We start from the raw sequence: 20,552 nt of genomic DNA, 5'->3' as shown, positions 1-20,552 counted from the left end.
AGACAAAAAATTCTGTAGCTTATTTTGAAGCTATTACGGACTGAAGAACTCAGCTTGGCCAAAGTAACTCAAAAATATTTTGGAAATATTTCAGATTAGATATTTAAAAGCAGTTAGCAAATGGTATTTTTTCCAAGTTTGGCCAGCCAAGAAATACAAAGTATTAATTGTAATAGCTGGAAAAAATCAAATGGGAAGTCAACTCTAATGACATTTTTCTAATTACTACACACGATCTTTGCTTTTCTCTGTGATCACCGCAGTGAATTTACTTCAGTTATATGTCAAGGATTAGAAAAAATGTCCAGAGAGAACACTGAGTGCATGCATAGTTCAATGTATAGAAACCACAGAGTGCTAAACAGCGCAGTAAATATATCACAAATTTACAACTATAAAATCCCCCTCATTGCCATCATCTACATCTTCCTCAGCTCCGTGCACACTTATCATTCAGATACTGTACTGGAGCTGTCCATTTTATAAATACTTGTTTTGGGGTTGTAATTCTGATTGCTTTACATTAGGAAACAAACAAAAAATTACCTGCATTCATTTGCAGATTGCTTTTAGGCAACTACATTCAAAGTGTCTAAATATCAAAAGCAATACTGTTTAAAACATATTAACTTCAAATCCCATTTATTTATTAGGAGGCAGGAAGGAAAAAACAGCACCAAACTTGGCAGACATTTCCTTGGCATATCCAGTGTTCCCATCCATGTATACTACTTTATTAATCTCTGAGCTTCTCTTAAGGTGAAGTAAAACTAACATTGCATTCAACAGAACCACAATGCAGCCACTTCTTTAATAGGCAAGAATATAAAAGATAAACATGAAACAAGGTTTCTGATTCCAGTTAATTCCTGACTGACAGCTTTCATACATCCTTATTTGAAATTCCTTCTCAGCACTGGTTTAAAAAAAAAAAAAAAAAAAGAAAATCTCTTAATTGAGATATATCAACTGTTTTATGACTTCTTAAATATATGTGACATTTTCAGATCTTTGACAGTTGACGGACTCCATCACCAGATGAAGTGAACTGGCATTTATCAGGTATCCAATATTTGCTATAGTTTGCCAAGAATCATTTTCTGCAGTGAATTTGAGTTATTTTTGCTATATGTATAATTAAAAGCTTTTGGTTTTTTTTTCCTCTGGCAGTTACCTCATTTCCTGTAACATCCTGATGATTTTCTTTCTTTCTTTTTTAGTGAGAGCCTTTCCACATTTTACAARACAAGACAGAGATAAATTTGTTTAGTTAGTAATAATTTTATTACACCTTTGCTCTCACTTTTATATGACACTTCTATTTGAAAACCCACACTGCACAAGTGGCAGTCACACAAATGCTGTATAAAATGTTGGCAATTCTGCAAACTATGAATTTTGCTTGTTTAAAATTAGTAATAGTCAGGGGAGAACCACGAAAGCTTGATCGTGTGAACGATCTGGGATCTCTTCCCAGGTCTGCTAAATGTATCCTACGTAATTTTTAGAAAGCCTCTCGATTACTTTGTCTTCATTGCCCTTTCTGCACCTACGCTGCGGGGTCTGTACGTGGCATTTCCAATTCCCTCAGGTTCTCATGCGACATGCAGGATTTTAAAGAAAAAGACAGAGTAATGATGACTGCTTAGGTGAATGTTGTCCTTGTTCCCAGGCGYGCGCGGGGAGCCGCTGCCTGGCCGCACGCCCTGCGTGCGCTGAGCTCGGCGTTAGCAAGTGTCTAAGCAGAATCTTCGCTGCTCTTCAGACATTGAAGAATATCGTTACAATGTGAGGACTAATTTTATAAAGTCATTACATCTACTAAATACAATAATTACTGTGTTTTACAGAAGATGACTTGAATAAATACAGAAAAAACAGAGTTTTTGAATGTCAATATTTTCTTGCCCATTGCCTTAATTTTCCTTTTCAGTTACACATTTTTTTTCCTTTAGTATACTGAAGTACTTTTTTTTTAATCCAACGAAAGATCAAAACTTCTAAGAAATCAGTGTTCTGCTTTAACCATGAACTAAGTCTCTGCTTTAACTTGCAGAGGTTTTTGSAAATATATGTTATTGCATTATGGCTAAGACACTTCATTACAATAGTCAATACTAGAGGCCCTAATTTTCTACTTCCTCAGAAGTCACTGGAGAGTTTCTTAAGTTTAAACTTAAGCTACAAAACTTCTGCAAGAGTAAATGATTTGTTGTATTTCACAAAAAAGGGGAGCAGTGTACCAAACAGTTGCTAGTATAAAAAGAAAAGTGGAACTCAGAAAGAGTTCTAAATTAGAAAGATTAAAAATGCAAAATAAAAGAAGTTTCTATTTAATTTCTTCAATATGTTCTGCCTCATTAATTGTAACTAGATCTGAAATGTTCTCATGTGATTGATCCGACTTTTCAAGAAAATAATGTATTCTAATAATTTCTTACAAATTTGTTCAGGGGTATTTGTTATTCAACAGAGGTTCAACAGAGTACCTCATTCTTTACAGAGATAAACCTATTTCTATTCATAAGCTACTTAGTGTGATTGTGCTAAATTATGTTTCTGAATAGAAGCACTGTACTTTAAATGCTCTTTTAAGTATTTCAGAAAAGAAATATAACCGAGCTCCCAACACAAGTCGAAAGACTTGACTGTGGGATAGTATAWAAGCTATTTTTACAGTATGTTGACATCTTGAGGTCAAAAAGTCTTTGTGAGAGGGCTGCAATATCCCCAAATGACATTATGACTATGCTCCTTGTCATCATATTCTCCTTTATTTTTTCAAGTAACAGTAAAAATATATGAATAATCGTACAACTTTCTTAAAAATAAGTATGTGTCCCTGTAAACAAGCCTTTTGCTCAGATTTTTGTTTTTAGTAGAAAAAAATAATGACTCAAAAATATTTTTCAGGAAAAGCAGGCTGAGATAAAATAACATTTCACAGAGAAGGTAACRTGCTTGAGGAATGATGCTGTGTCCCTGAAGTCTTGCTCACACACAGAATGCAAATTAGAGACTCTCACAATAAAAATGCATTAAAATTATCCATCTCATCCTGGGAGGAAAGAAAGAAGGTGACTTAAAAGCTATGAAAATAACTTTCTTAGTGGTTTCTTTTAGGGGGAGTTTGGGGATAAGGGAAGGCAACGGCTCCATTGGAGAATCAAAAATATGAAGATGGTGAGAACTTCTGTTTGGCATCATTCCCAGAGCATAAAGCCACATGCAAATAGATTCCTTACACTGCACTTTATCCCAAACAGAGTGATTCTTTTCTCTCACTAGGATCTTTCCTGCAAATCTGGGTTTAACAAAATTCAAACGACTTTTTACTTTCATAAATAGCTTAAGCTACATCCTAAGTTTAAATCAAACAAAAGACGATTGTGGTTAAGTAATTTACCTTTTACCTGTCCCTATGATTAGTAAATTAGATAATTCCCACTAGAATTAATTAAGGAAAACGTCTACATATTTTTTCAGTTGCTGGCATTTAAAACATGCCTAATAAGATGTTCAGTGTTTAAAATTATGATTTTGTTTCTGTTGCGGGAGCTTGAAGTAAAAAGTAAGAAGAAAGAGAACAGTAAATTGCAGAACAAAAGGAGGTAGAAAATGCTGTTATAAATCTATAAACATTTGAGATGGAAGGAATAAGAACAGCTTTTAAGAATGTTTCTGACTCCATATTTTCATAAAATATTCTCTATAACTGGTTACATTTGAACCATATATAGGTATAAAATAATTTTTCTACATAATGCTCTAACAAAAGCTCTCTAACTGTGCATGYATTTTGCTTTATCTTAGCACAAACATACAAAACAGTAGCAAATACTTCTGAATAATACTTTTAAGAATGCAATACAAAATAGCTGTATAATGACACTTTCATGAAATTTTAAACTGGTTTATGATGCAAGATCATTAAAATAAATGCATAAATCAACTTTCAAGATTTTTAGGGATAGGGATTATTGCCTTACTCATTTTCAATAACCATTTTTTGTATGAATACCAATGGAACAAGACTCTTGCAGCAGTAAACCAGCGCTGCAAAAGCCTTTCCCCRGCCTGTTACTTTGATCACTTCACATCTTCGAACAGCTCTGTTTTTTTCTGCATCTTAAGCACAAGCAGCTTGTTTCCACTCGTGAGGGCCCTTTTCAGTTTACMCCTTCCTTTCAGATCATTTCTCAAGCAGTAGCAAGATGTTAAAAGTCAATCCTTCCTCAGATTAGTCCACAAATCAAACCTCTATCACCTTCTCAAGTAAGCAGTAGGACACTTTTTGCTCATYGCTTTTACCCCTTTCCATGAGACTCCCCTTCCAGAGAGTAAAATATTCTCATTTTTTTCCTTCAAATCTCTATAATAACCTTGACAAAATGCCTATTAAAAACCAAACACAACACATGACCSTTGCCTATCACAAACACTAAGGCAGCCTCACTACTTTGGGGGGGGGGAGGTAGTCTGCTATAGGTAGGAATTTCTTTTCTTATCTTACATTTAATGCTACTTCCAAAGTCACACCTCTTTTTGATGGAAAGGTTCGTGCATTTCACAACCCAGTGGCCCCTGCTGTGGCATCATCCCAACCTGGCTACAGAACAACTTGAATGACAAAACCAATCTGGGCAAGTAATGCACTTTTGATTTTTTTGGCATCCCCAAAGAAAGCAAAACTATCACAGAAGGACTGCTAGCTGCTTGATGAGTTGCACTTTGATCTCTTTGGGCAAAGACTGGGATTCCTAGCCCTCAACAAGTCATAATAATGACTAAAAACGCTAGCAAAATAAAACAACAACAAAATCCCAGAGGTTCTAAATGGAAATTAAAGAGCAAAGCTTTTAAAGCCATCAAACTCTACCTTCTTCAAGAATGGGTCTGAGCACAACAAATGGGATCTCTTGCAGCGGTTCCATATGTTTGTGCCCAGCACTCATAACCTTTATCTGGGGCAGGCAGACGACGAGCGTGCCGGGCATGCAGCTCAGCCCATGGTACCAGCTTCGCACGGTCCCGGGAATGTCGCCGGACACGATAGTACTTGGCGAAGGCAGGTTGTCATTGGGGATGAAAACACAGCAGGATTGCACTTCGAGCTGTAATAAAACAAAGCCAAGAAACAGATTACTATTTTTTTTTTGGTAACATATTCAGGTTGGTGTCCAAATTGCATATCCACCATAGCTAATTTGAGATGGTCGTAGTTTTTCCACAAATTAAAAGGAAAGATGATGACAAATGTTTAAAAATATTTATATTCTAGTAAACTATAATTGCGGAAGGGGAGAGGGGAAAAGTGTCGTTTTGGTCTGTAAATCTGATCAGAGAGGTGGTGCCATGTAAACTGAGAATATATCTACCCTTCAACAGCTTTTAACAGGGAACATGATTGAGCTGGAAAATGTTCTCACAAAAAAAGGTGAGAAAATCCTCCTCCTTTTGCAGGTCGTTAGCTTTTGTGAGCACTAGCAAGGGCTCGAGAGCTAACCATTTTATAGGCTGTCACTTTATAGAAAGACTTATTTCAAGGAGACGTCTGACTTGACATTGCAGTCAGCAGTAATGAACAGGTACAAAAGGTTTAACCACCAGATAATCTAGGCAGAATATATGCTGAAGTGGAAAAATGATTTCTATTAAAATAAACAGATAGATACATACATGCATCCTTCTCCCAAACACAAATAATGGAAATAGAAATGAGTAAAGTCCCTGAGTAAAGTTTTGTCCTGTTGCCACTGCAAACCAAAAGCAGCAGAGGCAATTTCATATTGAAACACCACTAACTTTTTTTTGTTCTTTATTTTTAAACTCTGCTGTTACCCTGGAACATTTCTGACAATTTTGCCATCTCCTTGGGGACTTCTGGCCAGGCTGAGCAAGCCCAAAGCCAGAACTGAACTCCTGGGGACTTGCTCATTCGGCGGCACTGCGAGCCTGCTAGTGCTGCTGGCTCTCAGCAGTAACACTCTGCACCTGGATAGCGAAGGGCCCTAGGAGCCAGCACACTCGTGTGCTTTGGTAAGCAAGTACAGCCTATGATTCACCCCACTGCTCCACAATAGCTTGGAACAATCTGGTGTCCAAACTATCGGCCGCAAGATGTTATTTGTGGCTTTGATAAAAGAACACTTGTTCGCTCTAAACTCATGTAACAGAGAACATCAATTTGATATAATTAAAGAAATTATAGCTTAAAACTGATAATCAAGGCCTGTGCGTGATACCCTTCCCTAAAGGCTAATAATTTCCCAAGAGAGCAATGCTAATGTGTAATAGCACTGGAATTCCTCAGCATCATAAATGCTTTGCCAGTCTGCTGAAGAGAATGCAGATATTCATCTTTATTTCAGCAGTTTGTGCCCTTTTGCTTAGACAAACTGACAAGAAATCATTGCAGAAAAATATAGGGAGAATTTTGCAAAAATAAATACATTGTTATATGAAGTCTGTGTTTGTTTCTCGTTTTAGAATTGTTTGAATTGCAAAATGAAGTTAATTACATCTTTGATAAGTAGTTTATTGATCCAAGGTCACAGAGTGTACTTTATTTATACTGGATGAAAAGCAACAGAGTATTGTTACAGATGTAATTCATTTGGCTCAACACAAAAAAAAAAAAAGGTAAATTAGTCATTGTGTCAATTTGCAAAGATTTCTACAGTGACACATTAGATCATTTTCTGGTCTATTAACAATAGGTTGCAGGTCAAACCATTGCAGGATAATGACAGATAGTTAATAAAAGMAGCTCTGATCAGCATAACTTCTGTTTCATCGATGCACTTACTGAATAAACAATTTAGAACAATCATTCACTCTAAGTGCACATATATCTCCATGATGATTAACATCAAGGCTGCCTCGACACACAAACCATGTGGTAATAATAAGCCCCAAATTCCACCCATTGTGATAGATACAAGACTTTATCACATTACCAGCAGCAGGATCTCCAGGAGATGTTTTACAAAGTACTCACTCTTGAGGTCTTAATACTCAGTAGAGTTTCTACCTTTAATTTATAGTGGAGTAAAAGTAGCTTCCTACTGAAGAAGAGTTCACCTTTGTCACCTGACTTCACCACAGCAAGTACACTGAATTTGGAGCACAACAGCTTCACTCCTACAAATGGCCATGGGGGATTTCTGTTCACCAAAGTGGATATTTTCTCTTTCATTTTACAAAGGAATGAACAGGAGCTGGTCCTTGAATTTTGATGGAGTTATTTACATGATAGCACCTGGCTCCTAATACACAGTATTACATATCCACTTAGAGAGAGGTTTTCTGTATTTGTGTTTCATTTAAAGTTTTATACGAATAAATGAAATTTATTTATAAGTACTTATAACTGCCAAGTTTCAAAGGCCAACCAAATGAACCTAAGTAAAAAATTCACATTTCAGTGAAAATCATGCAATTACTGTAATGCCAAAGGAAAGTGGCAGCTTGGATGCGCCAGGGCCAGGTAAGTGCACAGCCAAGCATTCGAGTCACAGGGGCTGAACTTCCCCATGTCAGGTTCTGCTTACACAAAATGATCAACTTCAATGGGATTTGTGGATATTTATCTGACAGAATCCAGAGATCTGCCTAAAAGCAAGTTCCAGTGCAGGAATGGCAGAGTGCACCTATGGTGATGGAATTATATGTTGGACAAAAAGTTAGAACGTGTGTTATAGATTGCTTCACCAATYGGAAAAGTGCTTTAAAATATATGTAATCCAAATATCTTAAAATTAAATGACATCAATAGCATATATTAAAGCTATCATATAAATCTTTTTACACTTTTTAAATAACTGTTAAACTGTGTGTCTAAAATTGTGAATTTAATGTAAAATGTGACTGATTTATGTAACTGAATATAAATCTGCAGCAGTAAATCTTGCATTAATGTAAGGATCTGACAATCCAAGGGAAAGAAAATGAAGTAATCTGCCAGTAAGAAGTCCTCAAGCTGGGGGTCAGATCCTGTTCATGGAAACCATCTGGTTGGGACCCTCCAAGCCACACCAAACACAAATGATCTTTTAAAAAAATATCCTATTCATTAATGCTTCGCAGCTGCACTGAGCGTTACTTCATTTTTCCATGGCAACATCCTTTCTGTTTCAAGGATCTTATTTCAGTTTTGGTAGCAACGTGTCCTTTTGCCAATGCTGAACACATTCATGTGTTAAAGAGAAGGAATTATTACAAATTCTTGAAACAGAATCAGCCCCTATTTTCATTGCTATTATGTCAAGGCCTACACATGCAAAGAAAYGTACACTCACGATAAACCAATGAAGTAAGCAGTATTTTCCCTTCTACTTCTAAAAAAGTTAAGCAAAGCAAAGCACAGCGCTCTGCGCTTCTGCTATCTTAGGGACTTGAAAAGCTGTAATGACTTGAACATCTCAGCAGTCTTTAAAGGATCGTATTAAGTTTCTGGAATAAATGGAGTATTTGGGGGGGGCATATTTTATATATTAAAAAAAAAGGGAATATAAAGGCAGCTGTGAAGTACAGTTACAAACTGTGTAGCACCAAGTCTCCATAACTGGGGGAGAGGGCAGGAGAGAGAGGGCAGCCAAACAAATCCAGAGCTTCTCTGCCCGCGGCAGCAAAGAGGGGGAACCTTCCACGATGGTGGTGAAACAGCCAGATCCACCTCCCTGAGGCCCTTTTTACAGAGATAGAAAAGAATTCCAGGTGTTGGAGATCACCCACTGGGTGACACTCGTGTGAAGTGACCCCACCTCCAGACCCCACCTCCACTAACCACCATCCGTCACAGTCTCTCCTGTCACACGGGAGAGACTGTGATTTGGGGAAGTTTCCATACAGAAATACAGAATAAATCTCATAATGATCCCCAGACGAGCAGCGATCAACCGGTACCCACCTTACATCAGGGTTATGGTTTTTGGTCATTGCTGTAAGACTCTACCTTGGTGCCCTACATCCAAATCAGGTCTATCCTCTGCATTTAAGCCTGGCATGTACTGCTTGTTAGAAATGAGGGAGACAGGCTAGAAATTCGTATTTCAAAGTTAGACCGAAAGATAAAAAAAGATGTCACTGAAAAGTAGTGCATATTAGTAGGAGAATTAAAAGGCTTGGCTACCTGCACATACAAATGAGTACAATAACCATAATGACTGTAATGAACCCCTCATTTTTTTTCAACTGCTTAAAACAGTAACTTAGCACTTCAAGGGACCCCTCTTTTTTTCTAAGCAAGCTCAATTTTAAAATTATTTTTGTTTAATTAGGGGATACTTTAACTTTTGCCAGTTTGTGATAAGTAATCATCTTAAGAAATAGTCCTATCTCACAACTGCTGAATATTACTCTTAAGTTACAAGCCACAGAGCAGCTGATCTACTCAAAGAATAAGAACACTTGGCAATTTCACCATTGCATTTCTGCACTTTCAATCAACGTTTCATTTTAACTATAACTTTGTGCAAGTTACATGCTTTAAAGAAAATATTATTTTCAATAATTTCAGGAAACAGACTCATTTTCTGAAATAATTTCAGGGATATTTAAAGGCAGGTGGAATATCTGGCTACATTTGGGGGGTAATAATTAACACACTTATTTAGTTGGCATTCCCTGCAACATTACTCATTAATTCATTTGCTTTTAATACAGATCCTTCATTATTCTCACTGGAATTCAGCATTAACAACCAATTAAAAATAACTGTGTTTATACTGCTTCACAATTTAAGCAACTATTAGGATGAAGAACACGTGAAAAGTGAGTATTACCCTCCTGCACAGTATAACTGCCAAGAAGACTTCAAGGCTGTGTATAAAATCCTACAACAACCAAATAATAAAAACAACTTTTTATAGTTGAGTATGAAAGTCTTTTCACTAAAATACTAATACCTTAGCACAACTCCAGAGCACAAAATCTTCATGCAATAGTCTATCATGAGCAAGGGAGGGCCAGGGCTAAGCAAGTACCAGCTTTGGCTCCAAAATAAACTTTCCAGTTACTTTGGTTCCAAAGACATTTACTTACTCAAGCTTCCACTAAAAGAATAATCCTTTGATGATTTTAAGTTATGAAGTTCTGTTTTATCTGACGACAACTGCAGATTTTGCTGTTCTACAATCACATTAATAAAAGATCCAGAAACATGAAAATAGCCTTAGAAAAAAAGCTTGCAGTCTAATGTTCCACTATTTAACCAGAAAAAAAAAATATTTTAGCTATTTGGCTTTTTCATGTTGAGAGAAAATCTAATTATATGGTGTGTTTTATTAAAGGTATAATTACATTACGCTATGCTTGAATTAAAAAAAAAAAAAGAGCCATTACCCTCAATTTCTTAYCTCACACACACACTGCTTTGCACAAGATTCCATCTTTCCCATCCATGCTCATATTGGAGAAGACCTACATGTATTTACATTCCAYGTGTTGAAAAATACACTTAAAGAAAATAGGCACAGGGACTGCTAACAATAAAAAGAAGAGCAAGCCTAACTAYGAATCGTTCATATTTCACTGAGAAGGGCTGAGAAGGGCATCTTTGTTCAGAAACACTTCCTTGGATATTTCCTCTGGTATATCCCTGGAGACTGCTGCAACTTTTTACTGCTGATATGGATTCCCTCTTTCGGATAAGATACTTCACTTGAAGCCATTCACTTCAAGCACGATCCAAGCACAGGGATGAAACACATCAGAGTAAGTTCGCAAGCTGCCGTGTGGTGTCACAGGGCCATTTGATTTCAACAGAAATAAAAAGTAAAATATAATTTCCTGAAAATTGAAAGCATCTGAGTATGTTACCAAAAAAGCAAGTAAATAAATCAACAAATTCAAAAATGAGAAAGAGTATCTAATACATAYATATTTAAAAAGTTCTACCACCAATAGTTCTAACACCTCAGTATATTATGTTAGATCATGAGAATATTCAACAAATTACTGTTTGAGAAAGCATGAGCCTATCCCTGTAGTGAATTTTCATCTCCATCAAAAATACCATTTCAATCTCAAACATTTTTACCTTACTTGGAAACACAAACTTCATTTTTCACTACTCAGCATCTTACTCTTACTTCAAAACCAATTCAGTTTCCATTTTCCTGGGAGTTGTTCACGTAACAGAACTTACTATGAAAAATGTWTGAGCAGAAGAGACAGTATTTCAATCCCAATTCTATCTTCCTCATTTATAAAGGATCCTGTTCTTTTACATCACTATTTTATTCTTCTTCTTACGACACAAACTTTATGTCTCAGTTAATACTGAACTTCACTGTGCTGGGTACTACCCAGACTCATAACAAAAATACATTGCTTCCTTCAAAAAGCCTTCTAAAGCCTTGTAAATACGGGTCTTTCCTCCCCTTTTCCAGCCATTCTTAYCACTTGTGGTCACAATACTAAGAAATAGAGGAAAGCAGGCAAAGTACTCAAGAAATACCAGCAAATGACCTGTCTGAAAGCTCAGTGGAGTTAAGAGAAAACACTCCCTCAACTTCAGCATGTTCTAGCATGAAGCAGAATCAGGAACCTGAAGTCCTTGCTCAGATAGATAAATCTCAAATTCTTCAAGCCCTCYAGTAGTCTGAGGCCTGTCTTGTCTGCATGAAAACAGCTTGTGCATGTGGCTGGGTATAAATATTTTGGGTAGGAAGAATGAATAGGCATCTAGTGATTACTTTCTTAACAGCAATAGCTTTTTGTTTTGTTTTTAATTTTAACATGAAAACAGTTCTGCTACTATATAGTTGTGTACTAACCTCATAGAACGTACCATTTGAAAGCCATAACTTATAAAAATGTTAGGTGAGGGCTACTTACAGGCAAGCACTCGATACATATATGGAAGCCTCGAGTCCTATTCTTGCATTTCTAAACGGTCTAGTTTTTGATCATCTACTCACAATACTGGATATCTAAGATGGCCTCTTTGAGGTTGGTATGTATGTATATATTTTTATATATATATATATATATGTATGTACACATACGCATGTTTTATATATACATACGGCTACTATATATGTTTTATATACATCTATATATGTTTTATATACATAGTGCTACTCTGCTTCTACTTGATCACAGATTAGAATTAAGAGGAGTGTCAGACAAAACAGATCAGTCTCATTGGTTCTTTATAAGAAGGTAGACAACTAAGCAGAAGACAACCAAGCACCACCGTACAGCATCATACTGCAACACACAACCTAATAAAGAATTTGTACGTTCATTAAATAATTTTAGAAAGGACAGTAGGACAGTATTCTGCAATTTTAATTACAGATGAGCAAGCAGCTATATTTATATTCAAAAGACCATGACAAGCATTTTTTCTTCGTATTCCCCTTTAGTAACAAAAACACATTTTGGAGCACTAATATTTTAAAGCCAGAGGTGGGATTCTTTGCTTAATTTACCAGCAATCTATGTTTTAATTTTCATCCTCTATTATGTTGAAACTAGTGAAATAAGACAATAAAACGAGGGAACTCCTTTAAAAAACCCCCATAAAAAGAACTAGGATGCATAAAAAGTATTATATAGTTTGGAATGACAGTTTTTCTCACTCCCTTTTCATCTTACCTGAAGTGTAAGGCGCTTAACTGCATTCCACACTATTCCAATAAATTCCTTCATTCTTTCTTCAGGACTTGTGCAGCTTTCCGACGAGTTCAGCATGGTTTTCACAGGGAGTGAYAAAGGCCGAGATTCTAAAACAAACAGCAAAATCCAGTTATACAAAGTAGATCTAAAGAATGTCACAAAGAAAAGGACTATTTTAAATTCTCTCACTATATACCAGTGATAATCAGAAACTTCAGAAAATAGCAGAAACTTCAGTGGCGATTTATTAGTTTCCAACTTGGCAGTACAACTGCACTAGTTAAGCATGGTAAGAAATGCAATGTTTCAAAAACATTTTAGGCATGTTTAAATTCTCTTAATGTAAATTGCAAAGCAAATATTATGAGGAGTGTTTGACCTAAGCAATTAGGTCAGTTTTCAAAGTGTGATAACCTATTTGGTGACGGAATTGCAATATAAGAGGTTTTCCCATACATTGCTGCCAGGGTAATCTAAACAAGGTTTTCATTTTGTAAACTTGTTCCAAGAAATGTGAGAGAGCTCATATTAAATTACAGCCTTTGATTAGTTTACTTTAAATATTCACTTAGCAAATCTTTGCGCATGAATCCAAAGGTCTAAAAATAAAATCATTTTCTTGAAAGGGAACAAATGGAACAAATACTAACTGCAARTTCTTTAAAGAATGTGTGAATCGTCCACACTTGCCCTGTCTGCTCTTACAGACAGGTTTGGGGATACCCAGCAAATTATTATCAGCTTCTTTGACATTTRCAAGGTTGGCCTAACTATTGTTGAGCTGACAAAATTGTAGGAATAAAGCACAAAGCCTTCATGATATCACTTAAATTAACAGCAACCTAAAAGTTACAGGTTTTGTTTAAAAATTATAATGCCTGGAGAAATCTGGATACAAATTCTGGATCTGCATACAAACTACAGAAAAATTCTTAATATTGTTATCAGGTGAGTGAAATTCTATGCCCCTCTATGAATCATTTAGACTTCAATCAGTTTTAACCAAGGAAACCGAGGGAAGAATGCAAAATTATGTAACTCAGAGGTGAATTTCTGCCAAATGTGTGCAATGTTCATGGCACCTGAAGAATTAAATTGTGATATTGTGATATTTATTTGCCATATGTAACATACAAGATCATGGTTGATTAATATTTTAGACAAAATCCTTCAACAATACTCTAAGATTTTAAATGTCCCGAAAAGCATTAATTTTCTCCAACCTATGAGTAAATTCAAAGAGAAAGAGATTTCCTACCCAAAAGAGTAGGATTTTTATGGTTACACTGTAATTAGCCTTCTCAGGTATTCCTAGCTTCACTTATGGACCTAGGATGAACACAGGACCATGAGAATGTAGGAAGCACAACATTTCTAGACTGTACTTTGTTAGTTGAGCTGGAGAAACAAACTAAAGTAAATTTTGCCCATGTGGAAAATCAGTGTGGAATACTCTTTCTGCAGTATTTTCTTGTCTGGACACTTTTATGTCAAGTGATTCAGTCCATATACAAATAGACTGAACTACCACAAAGACAGTTAGTGAAGTGTTTGAGGAAGAGCTGTTTGGCTTGAACTTCACACCCTTCCTCGGTTCACACATGTGTGAACAGGCCCTCTACTACATGCAATACACGGGAAGAATCAGAACCAGCCTGGGAATTAAGGAAGATTAAAACAAGAGAGTTAATAGCAGATATAGTTCAAAGTACAATATTAGTGAGCACAATATATAAAGTCACTGTGAGACTTTGGACATTTGCAAGAGGCAGTGAAAAGTTCRCTTTTTTAGCAATACCAGGGAGCTACCTCTGTTTTGTTGGTTGAGAAACACACACCCTTAGCTGGCCAAAATTAGCCAGCCGAAACTCCACTTCTTCTAGTACTTGTGCCACTCAAACCTGCAGAACTGCTTCAAAGTCATGGAATATCAGACAACAGGTTACTTCATACCTAATACTCAACCAAAAGAGCAAAAAAAAGAAAAAAAGAAAAAAAGAAAAAAAGAAAAAAAAGAAAAAAAAAGAAAAAAAACTCAAAAAGACAAGGAGTAAGACTTGTTGTAAGGCAAAAAGAAAAAAGAAGGACAGAAAAAAATTCTGAAAAATAAAACAGAAGACTTCTGCTTCTGTTCCTTTACATATATATGTATGTATGTATGTACCTATGTATGTATGTATTTTTCCTCTTTTTCCTGAAAGGGTGGCATGTCGGGACCAAGCAGTGTCCTAACTCCCCACGAGGCATGAGCATCAGTAGATGGGAGCTCCTAAGGAAGCGCAGCAGCCCAGTGTGGCTGCCCTGCACGTTTGCCTAGTCCTCTGTAGGGCACACGTAGCCTGGATCAGCTCCATCGGTCTCRGGACGAAGGTTAATCTCCTAAAATAATTATGTTACTCAGTTACTACTGAATTGAAAATCTAGCAACATTTCCTGGCTCTGCAATCAGCCTTGTGTTGAAGCCAGGAGCCAGTTGGCATTAGCTAGATAGAAAATACAATTTGTCCGAAATATTTACAAACTGATGAGGGGGGGAAAAAAAAAGAGGCCGCTTCAGCTTGCACATAGTTGACTTCTCAGGAAAAATAACACACAGGAAAACAAAATGTATTCTCATCTTCTAGTCCATGTTGTGTAACTGATATTTTGATAAAAAATATACATTGCATCTCTGTCAAAGTTACAGGCTTATAAACAGTTATAGKCTGGCAGTTACCACCAACTTCAGAACACACACTTGTAATGAAGAGACTTTTCAAGGAAGGATGATCATAACCTATATGGATTGAGCTAACAGAAGCAGCAGTTTTCATAATTTGTTTTACAATTTATGGTTAAAGCACAGAGGCAGTTCCAAACGGCAATCCTGCAAAATTAATCATAAAAGTCCTCTCTTTATAGGAGATGCCAGTAAGCAAGACTTACAGGCATAAATCTTAGACAGAGGTGTTTTTCTTATATAGAGATATRCCTCTTTCTATGTGGTTTTTAGTCTACTGGGAAATGGCTGCTCTAGGTATCTATCCATAAGATAATGCCAAGTTTAAAAATGAGAAGACGTCTTAAAAAAGTAGCTCTTTTGTGTAAATTAATATCCAGTGAATCAAGAAACACAAAATGTAAATTCTTTAAAAGCGAAGTGATTTGTGGTACAAGGCCATTTCTCAAACAGATAAAAGGTGAGAAGAGATCTTCCACTAGTCAACTCAGGACCACTGAGTCGAATTTTTGGACCAAATTTTTGCTCASCACTAGTGACCTTGGCAGCTGCTTCTGGATCTTCCTCCCTTAGAGCTATTAAGTGAACTAAGGGCAGGTAGAACACAGTGTGAACACGCTATGCCTCATTTTATATGGTCTGGAYGTCTCAAGTCTCACCCTTCTGCCATGAGACTCCTCTCACGAGGAGCCTCGATTATTCGATATAGTCTCTGCAACGGCAAAGAACTTGTGGRATTCTTAAGCGTTATTTTAAGAAACCCTTATTAAGACTTCTTAATATGCATTTTTTATGCACTRGATATGTCTTTTTATCAGAAATGAAAACAAAAATACCAAGCTGTTTGCTATAAATGCAAGCCATTGAGGAACTGATTAAGGGGTCTAAGGGATTAGAAATGAGATTAAAAAGCAGTGAAGGAGAAAATTCAAACTTCAAACAACTTTGAAAAAAGGTGAAAATCTAAATGGGTTACAGTTTTTTTGTAGAAGATTAATTGTTATAAAAAGAGAGTCTACTTAAAACTTACTTGTTGCCCTTGTCTATAAGCCAGCAGATTCAGGTTTCTACATATAACATTGGGCAAAAYAAATCTCCTGGGACCTTCTAAATAAAAAAATTGTTTTTTCTTAGGTTCATACCATGGCTTCCCACATAGATTTACGTATTTTTTGTATTTACAATGCAACAGAACAAAAAATAGATGTGTATATATTTGTATACACACACACACACATACAGATGAAAGCATTATATATAATATATAATTCACAATTTTATAACACATATGTATGTTTATAAGATGGCCAAAAAAACAAATTCTGTTCTCAATACAGTGTATTTCTAGTGACTCTATTTTTTTCCATGATTTAATTTTAGTAAAGTGTATATATATATAAAAACAAGAAATTGCAAAATCACAAGGGATTATCTTGCTGAAAAAGCTTCCTATCTTAACTTACTGATTTTTCCTTTAGTCATTATTTCAGAATAAAAGTTCACCCAAGAGCTGGCTTACTGTAACCATTAGGTGAGGGTCACATCTTTATTTAGTTACATTTTCTGAATCATTGATATCTAATATCAGAACCGTTGCAGAAGTATTCACATTTCATTTTTTGCATTATCACACAAGAAGCTACTCCCTATATTCTGTTGCTCGATGGCTGACATTTGATTTATTCATATCTCTGAGATTTACTTGAGGCAAGACAATGATGATCTGTGTGTSATCATCTCACATATCAGTGTGATGATCTGTGATCTGTGTAAAAAGCTTGATCTGCATTTTCTTCATCAGGATGCTTGAGGAGGAAAGTAGCACCTGACACAATTCTTATACAACTTAGTAATTGTCAGTAACTACTCTAAATAACACCAGTGAGCCTATTTGAGCTTATAAAATAACAGTGCAAAACATTTGCAAAGATGTTTTAGTCTTTGCATATGTAATTCCTCTACTTGAGCATTTTTGCATTCTACTTTACTAACAGCAAGGATGATGTATGAAATTTATCAATGAAGATCATAATATCTGAGCCCCACAGTCCCTGACAACCAGCCAAAGCAAGTACTTTTATTCAGAGGAAGGAGAGCAGAGGTGCAGTGACTCAATTAGAGAGGTCATTCACTGAGTTAGCAGCAGCAGAAGTGCTAAAATACAGAAGCTTTTGACTTTTAACCCGATACGCCCTTCTCTAGGGTAAATGTATGTCAGTATATGAAGACAAATGTGATATTAACGTGGCTGTGCAAGCAGAAAGGATCTGTCTGTGTGAGAGCGGGGATGACTGGGCAATGGCTATGGCCGGCAATCCATATGTTACATCTTTACCATGACTGCTGCACTGTTTCTGGCAACAAACAGCAACAAACTAGTTAGTTCAGGGAATAAAAAAATGGAAAAAAAAAAAAAAAAAAAAAAAAANAGAGAGACTGGAGCTTTATTGTACAAATCGATACTTGCCTTTAACCTCATATCTCACTTATTAGAGAGGTATTCTGTATTACTCCTGATTCTGTGTTAGTAACTAACATAGCTATATAAACTACATATTTAAGTATATACAAATATTATAATGAGTAATTGCTGAACTGTGACCATATAAATATTGGTGTTTTTAACAAAACAGCAATTCTTATGAAAAAAAATCCATACTACTATCAATCTGGAAATGAAAGAAAAATCAACTCCCTCAAAATAAACAATAAAAACAGCACCAAAAACATATTTAGTTGTAATTATGGATGTTACTGGTAGAAACAAGAGGGAAAGAAGGAAGTGAGGCATTCTCACGCATCACTCAAATGCATCATAGTTTAGTGCTTATTTTCACTGGTGATATGGACCTACTAGTAATTATAAAAATGACTTCAATGAGTGTTTGTGTCTAGGCCTGAACTTCTCTTAAAATTGCTTACCATTCCATTTTTTTAATACTAGTGTACATATATATATAAAAACACATACATACACATTTTTATACATACATATGTGCTATATACAGAATTTTTGTATGTTGGTATACTCCCAAGTAAGAATTTCAGACTTTTCATTTGGCAGAACTTTCCTGATGGGAGTAATTTGGTCTGATTTTGAAAACATTTTAAAAATACATGTCAAGCTCCTCATTTTTCTGAATATAATTTGAATTGAATTTGAATCCAATTTGAATCCAAATATTTGGATTCAAAGCTGCCAACTTTGAAGTTCTCGATACTGGAAGTGTAGCTTATGCCTTCTATGGTCTTGGAGTTCCTAACATTCTTAAATCCCTCAAACTGAAATGAGGGTATCAAACAAAAAAGTTCAAGAGTTTTACTAGCCAAGAAAACTCACTCTGTTTCTCAGCATAGCCTACTTCAGGCAGCTAGAAGTTATTACAGACCATCTGAGTTCAGAGACTTTGTTTTTAAATAATCCTTCCAAGAACTAAAATCCATTTATAAAAATGAAAAAAAAATCATAGTACTTTTAGGCACCCCAGGCTAAATGTGCCTCAGATTTAAATTCCTCTATTTTACTTTGCCTATTTAGTGTCTATTTCATTTTATTCACCTTCCCAAACGTATCAGTCATACATTTCATGGCAGGCATGAATAAACGATAATCATTCAGTTCATTGAGCAGMAAGAGAGATCTACTGACTCAAATACTTCAGATAATCCACTGATTTCTCACAAGCCAGACTTCTCGCGCAGTTGCCAGTTTTCTGCATTCCAAGGGTTCATTTTTAGCAGGAATCTGGTTCAACATTCTCACTGTATTTTAGAAAAACACCCTCGGTCACCACATTCAGTTTTTACTGTGTCCTGCCACACTGTAGTGAACAGAATGTTTATTAGCTTAAGACGTAATTTCACTTAATATCAGTAGCAGAGAACCAGCTTCACCGAGTAGCCGACTGCCTAGGAAAACTCAGAGAGCACAAGATTGTCCTGAGCACTGGCATCTATTACTCTACAGGGGTAGTAAAACAAAGTCGTTGAATCATTTCTTCATTTTACTAATAGCTATCAAATGTAACATACATTTAGTGGGCTGTAATGTACTGAAAATGGAATATCTGAAGTAAATACTTAGGCCTCTGCAGTAACGATTTGGCTGAGGCCGGTTTCACTGACCCCCGGCAACGACTGGGGAAGCTGGTCTAAAGGTGKGGGCTTTTCCTGGTCTCGACTGGAGCTCCTGCCCACTACCCATTAACAGATCAACTTGCCTTTAGGATCAGGATCCATATCAGCATGTAATTAGACCTGTGTTATTAAGTGTTAGCAAGGGGAAGGAAAGGAAAAACGRGGGCCTTTTCAAGCAGGTATCCTAAGGAAATAAGACTTATGCAATCCTATGCTCTGTGCACGTGCATGCACTGATTTGCTCATCCTTTTTAACTCCTTTTGGCTTTACTAATCAATAGAAATCAACTTTGATAGCATAGGTTTCTCAGCACTCAGTGAAACAATTTTTGTGAAAAAAAAAGCTAAGCAGGCAAATTATACAGGRGAGACTAAAGATAGAGGCCATACAGGACTGAGCATGACTTTAAACTGTCACGCTATGCTAGCACCACCTTCTCCATGAGGTATAAATCAGTACTAAACTAGGTGTATCTTAGCGCTTATGAAAATGTAATCATTTTCATTATATCTCCTCAGGAATCAAAGTTCCACAGAGCAGTATATCAAAATTTACTAGTTTCCTGTTCAGGTATGCTATGTATACCGTACATACATTAAAATGATCTCTTTGCCAGTGTGCTAAGAGCTGTGCTTCCTGGCCTATCAGCTTGCTGATCATTTTTCATTGAGGTCCTGTAGAGACCTCCTGAACTGCTGAGAACGGGAGCAGAAGCAGTGGGTGGATGAAGGGACTGAGGTAAATTCCTCCATTTATAGTCTTTATATATAGTCTTTATCTATTTCTCAAAAGTCTTTTCTGTAATGCTTCAGTGTAGGAAGGGGGAGAGCTGAATAAAAGAGGCCTCCAAGGAGACAAGACTGGTTGGTGAAGGAGGTCAGAGGCTTTATTAGGATCATCTTTGGAAAAGGAAAGAGCCAGGAAAAAAGGAAAGAGCTCTTCTTCCCCTATCATTTTGTTTGTCTACGGCCACAGCATACAAAACTTAAACCAGTGTATTCTCTTATCTTACTGGGGTTTTGAAGAGTCTGAGGAAGGGGATTTGAAGGAGGTTTATAAATAACCACA

The 20,552-nt window shown here is 36.2% G+C and overlaps 1 protein-coding gene across 1 annotated transcript in view; it reads right to left on the bottom strand.

The window, feature by feature from the left end:
- VPS13B (vacuolar protein sorting 13 homolog B) overlaps positions 1-20,552 on the bottom strand; it is a 399,744-nt gene that overhangs the window by 199,091 nt on the left and 180,101 nt on the right. The window contains exons 21-22 of the mRNA XM_026049995.1: positions 12,607-12,734; positions 4,880-5,114 (exon numbers count right to left, since the gene is read on the bottom strand). Coding sequence (XP_025905780.1) covers positions 4,880-5,114; positions 12,607-12,734 — 363 coding nt within the window. The remainder of the gene's footprint in view (positions 1-4,879; positions 5,115-12,606; positions 12,735-20,552) is intronic.

The sequence above is a fragment of the Nothoprocta perdicaria genome, unplaced genomic scaffold, assembly GCF_003342845.1.
Source record: "Nothoprocta perdicaria isolate Ctin4 unplaced genomic scaffold, notPer1 scaffold_64, whole genome shotgun sequence".
Taxonomy (NCBI): domain Eukaryota; kingdom Metazoa; phylum Chordata; class Aves; order Tinamiformes; family Tinamidae; genus Nothoprocta; species Nothoprocta perdicaria.
The sequence above is the reverse complement of the archived record's forward strand: the minus strand, read 5'-3'. Positions and strand labels throughout refer to the sequence as shown.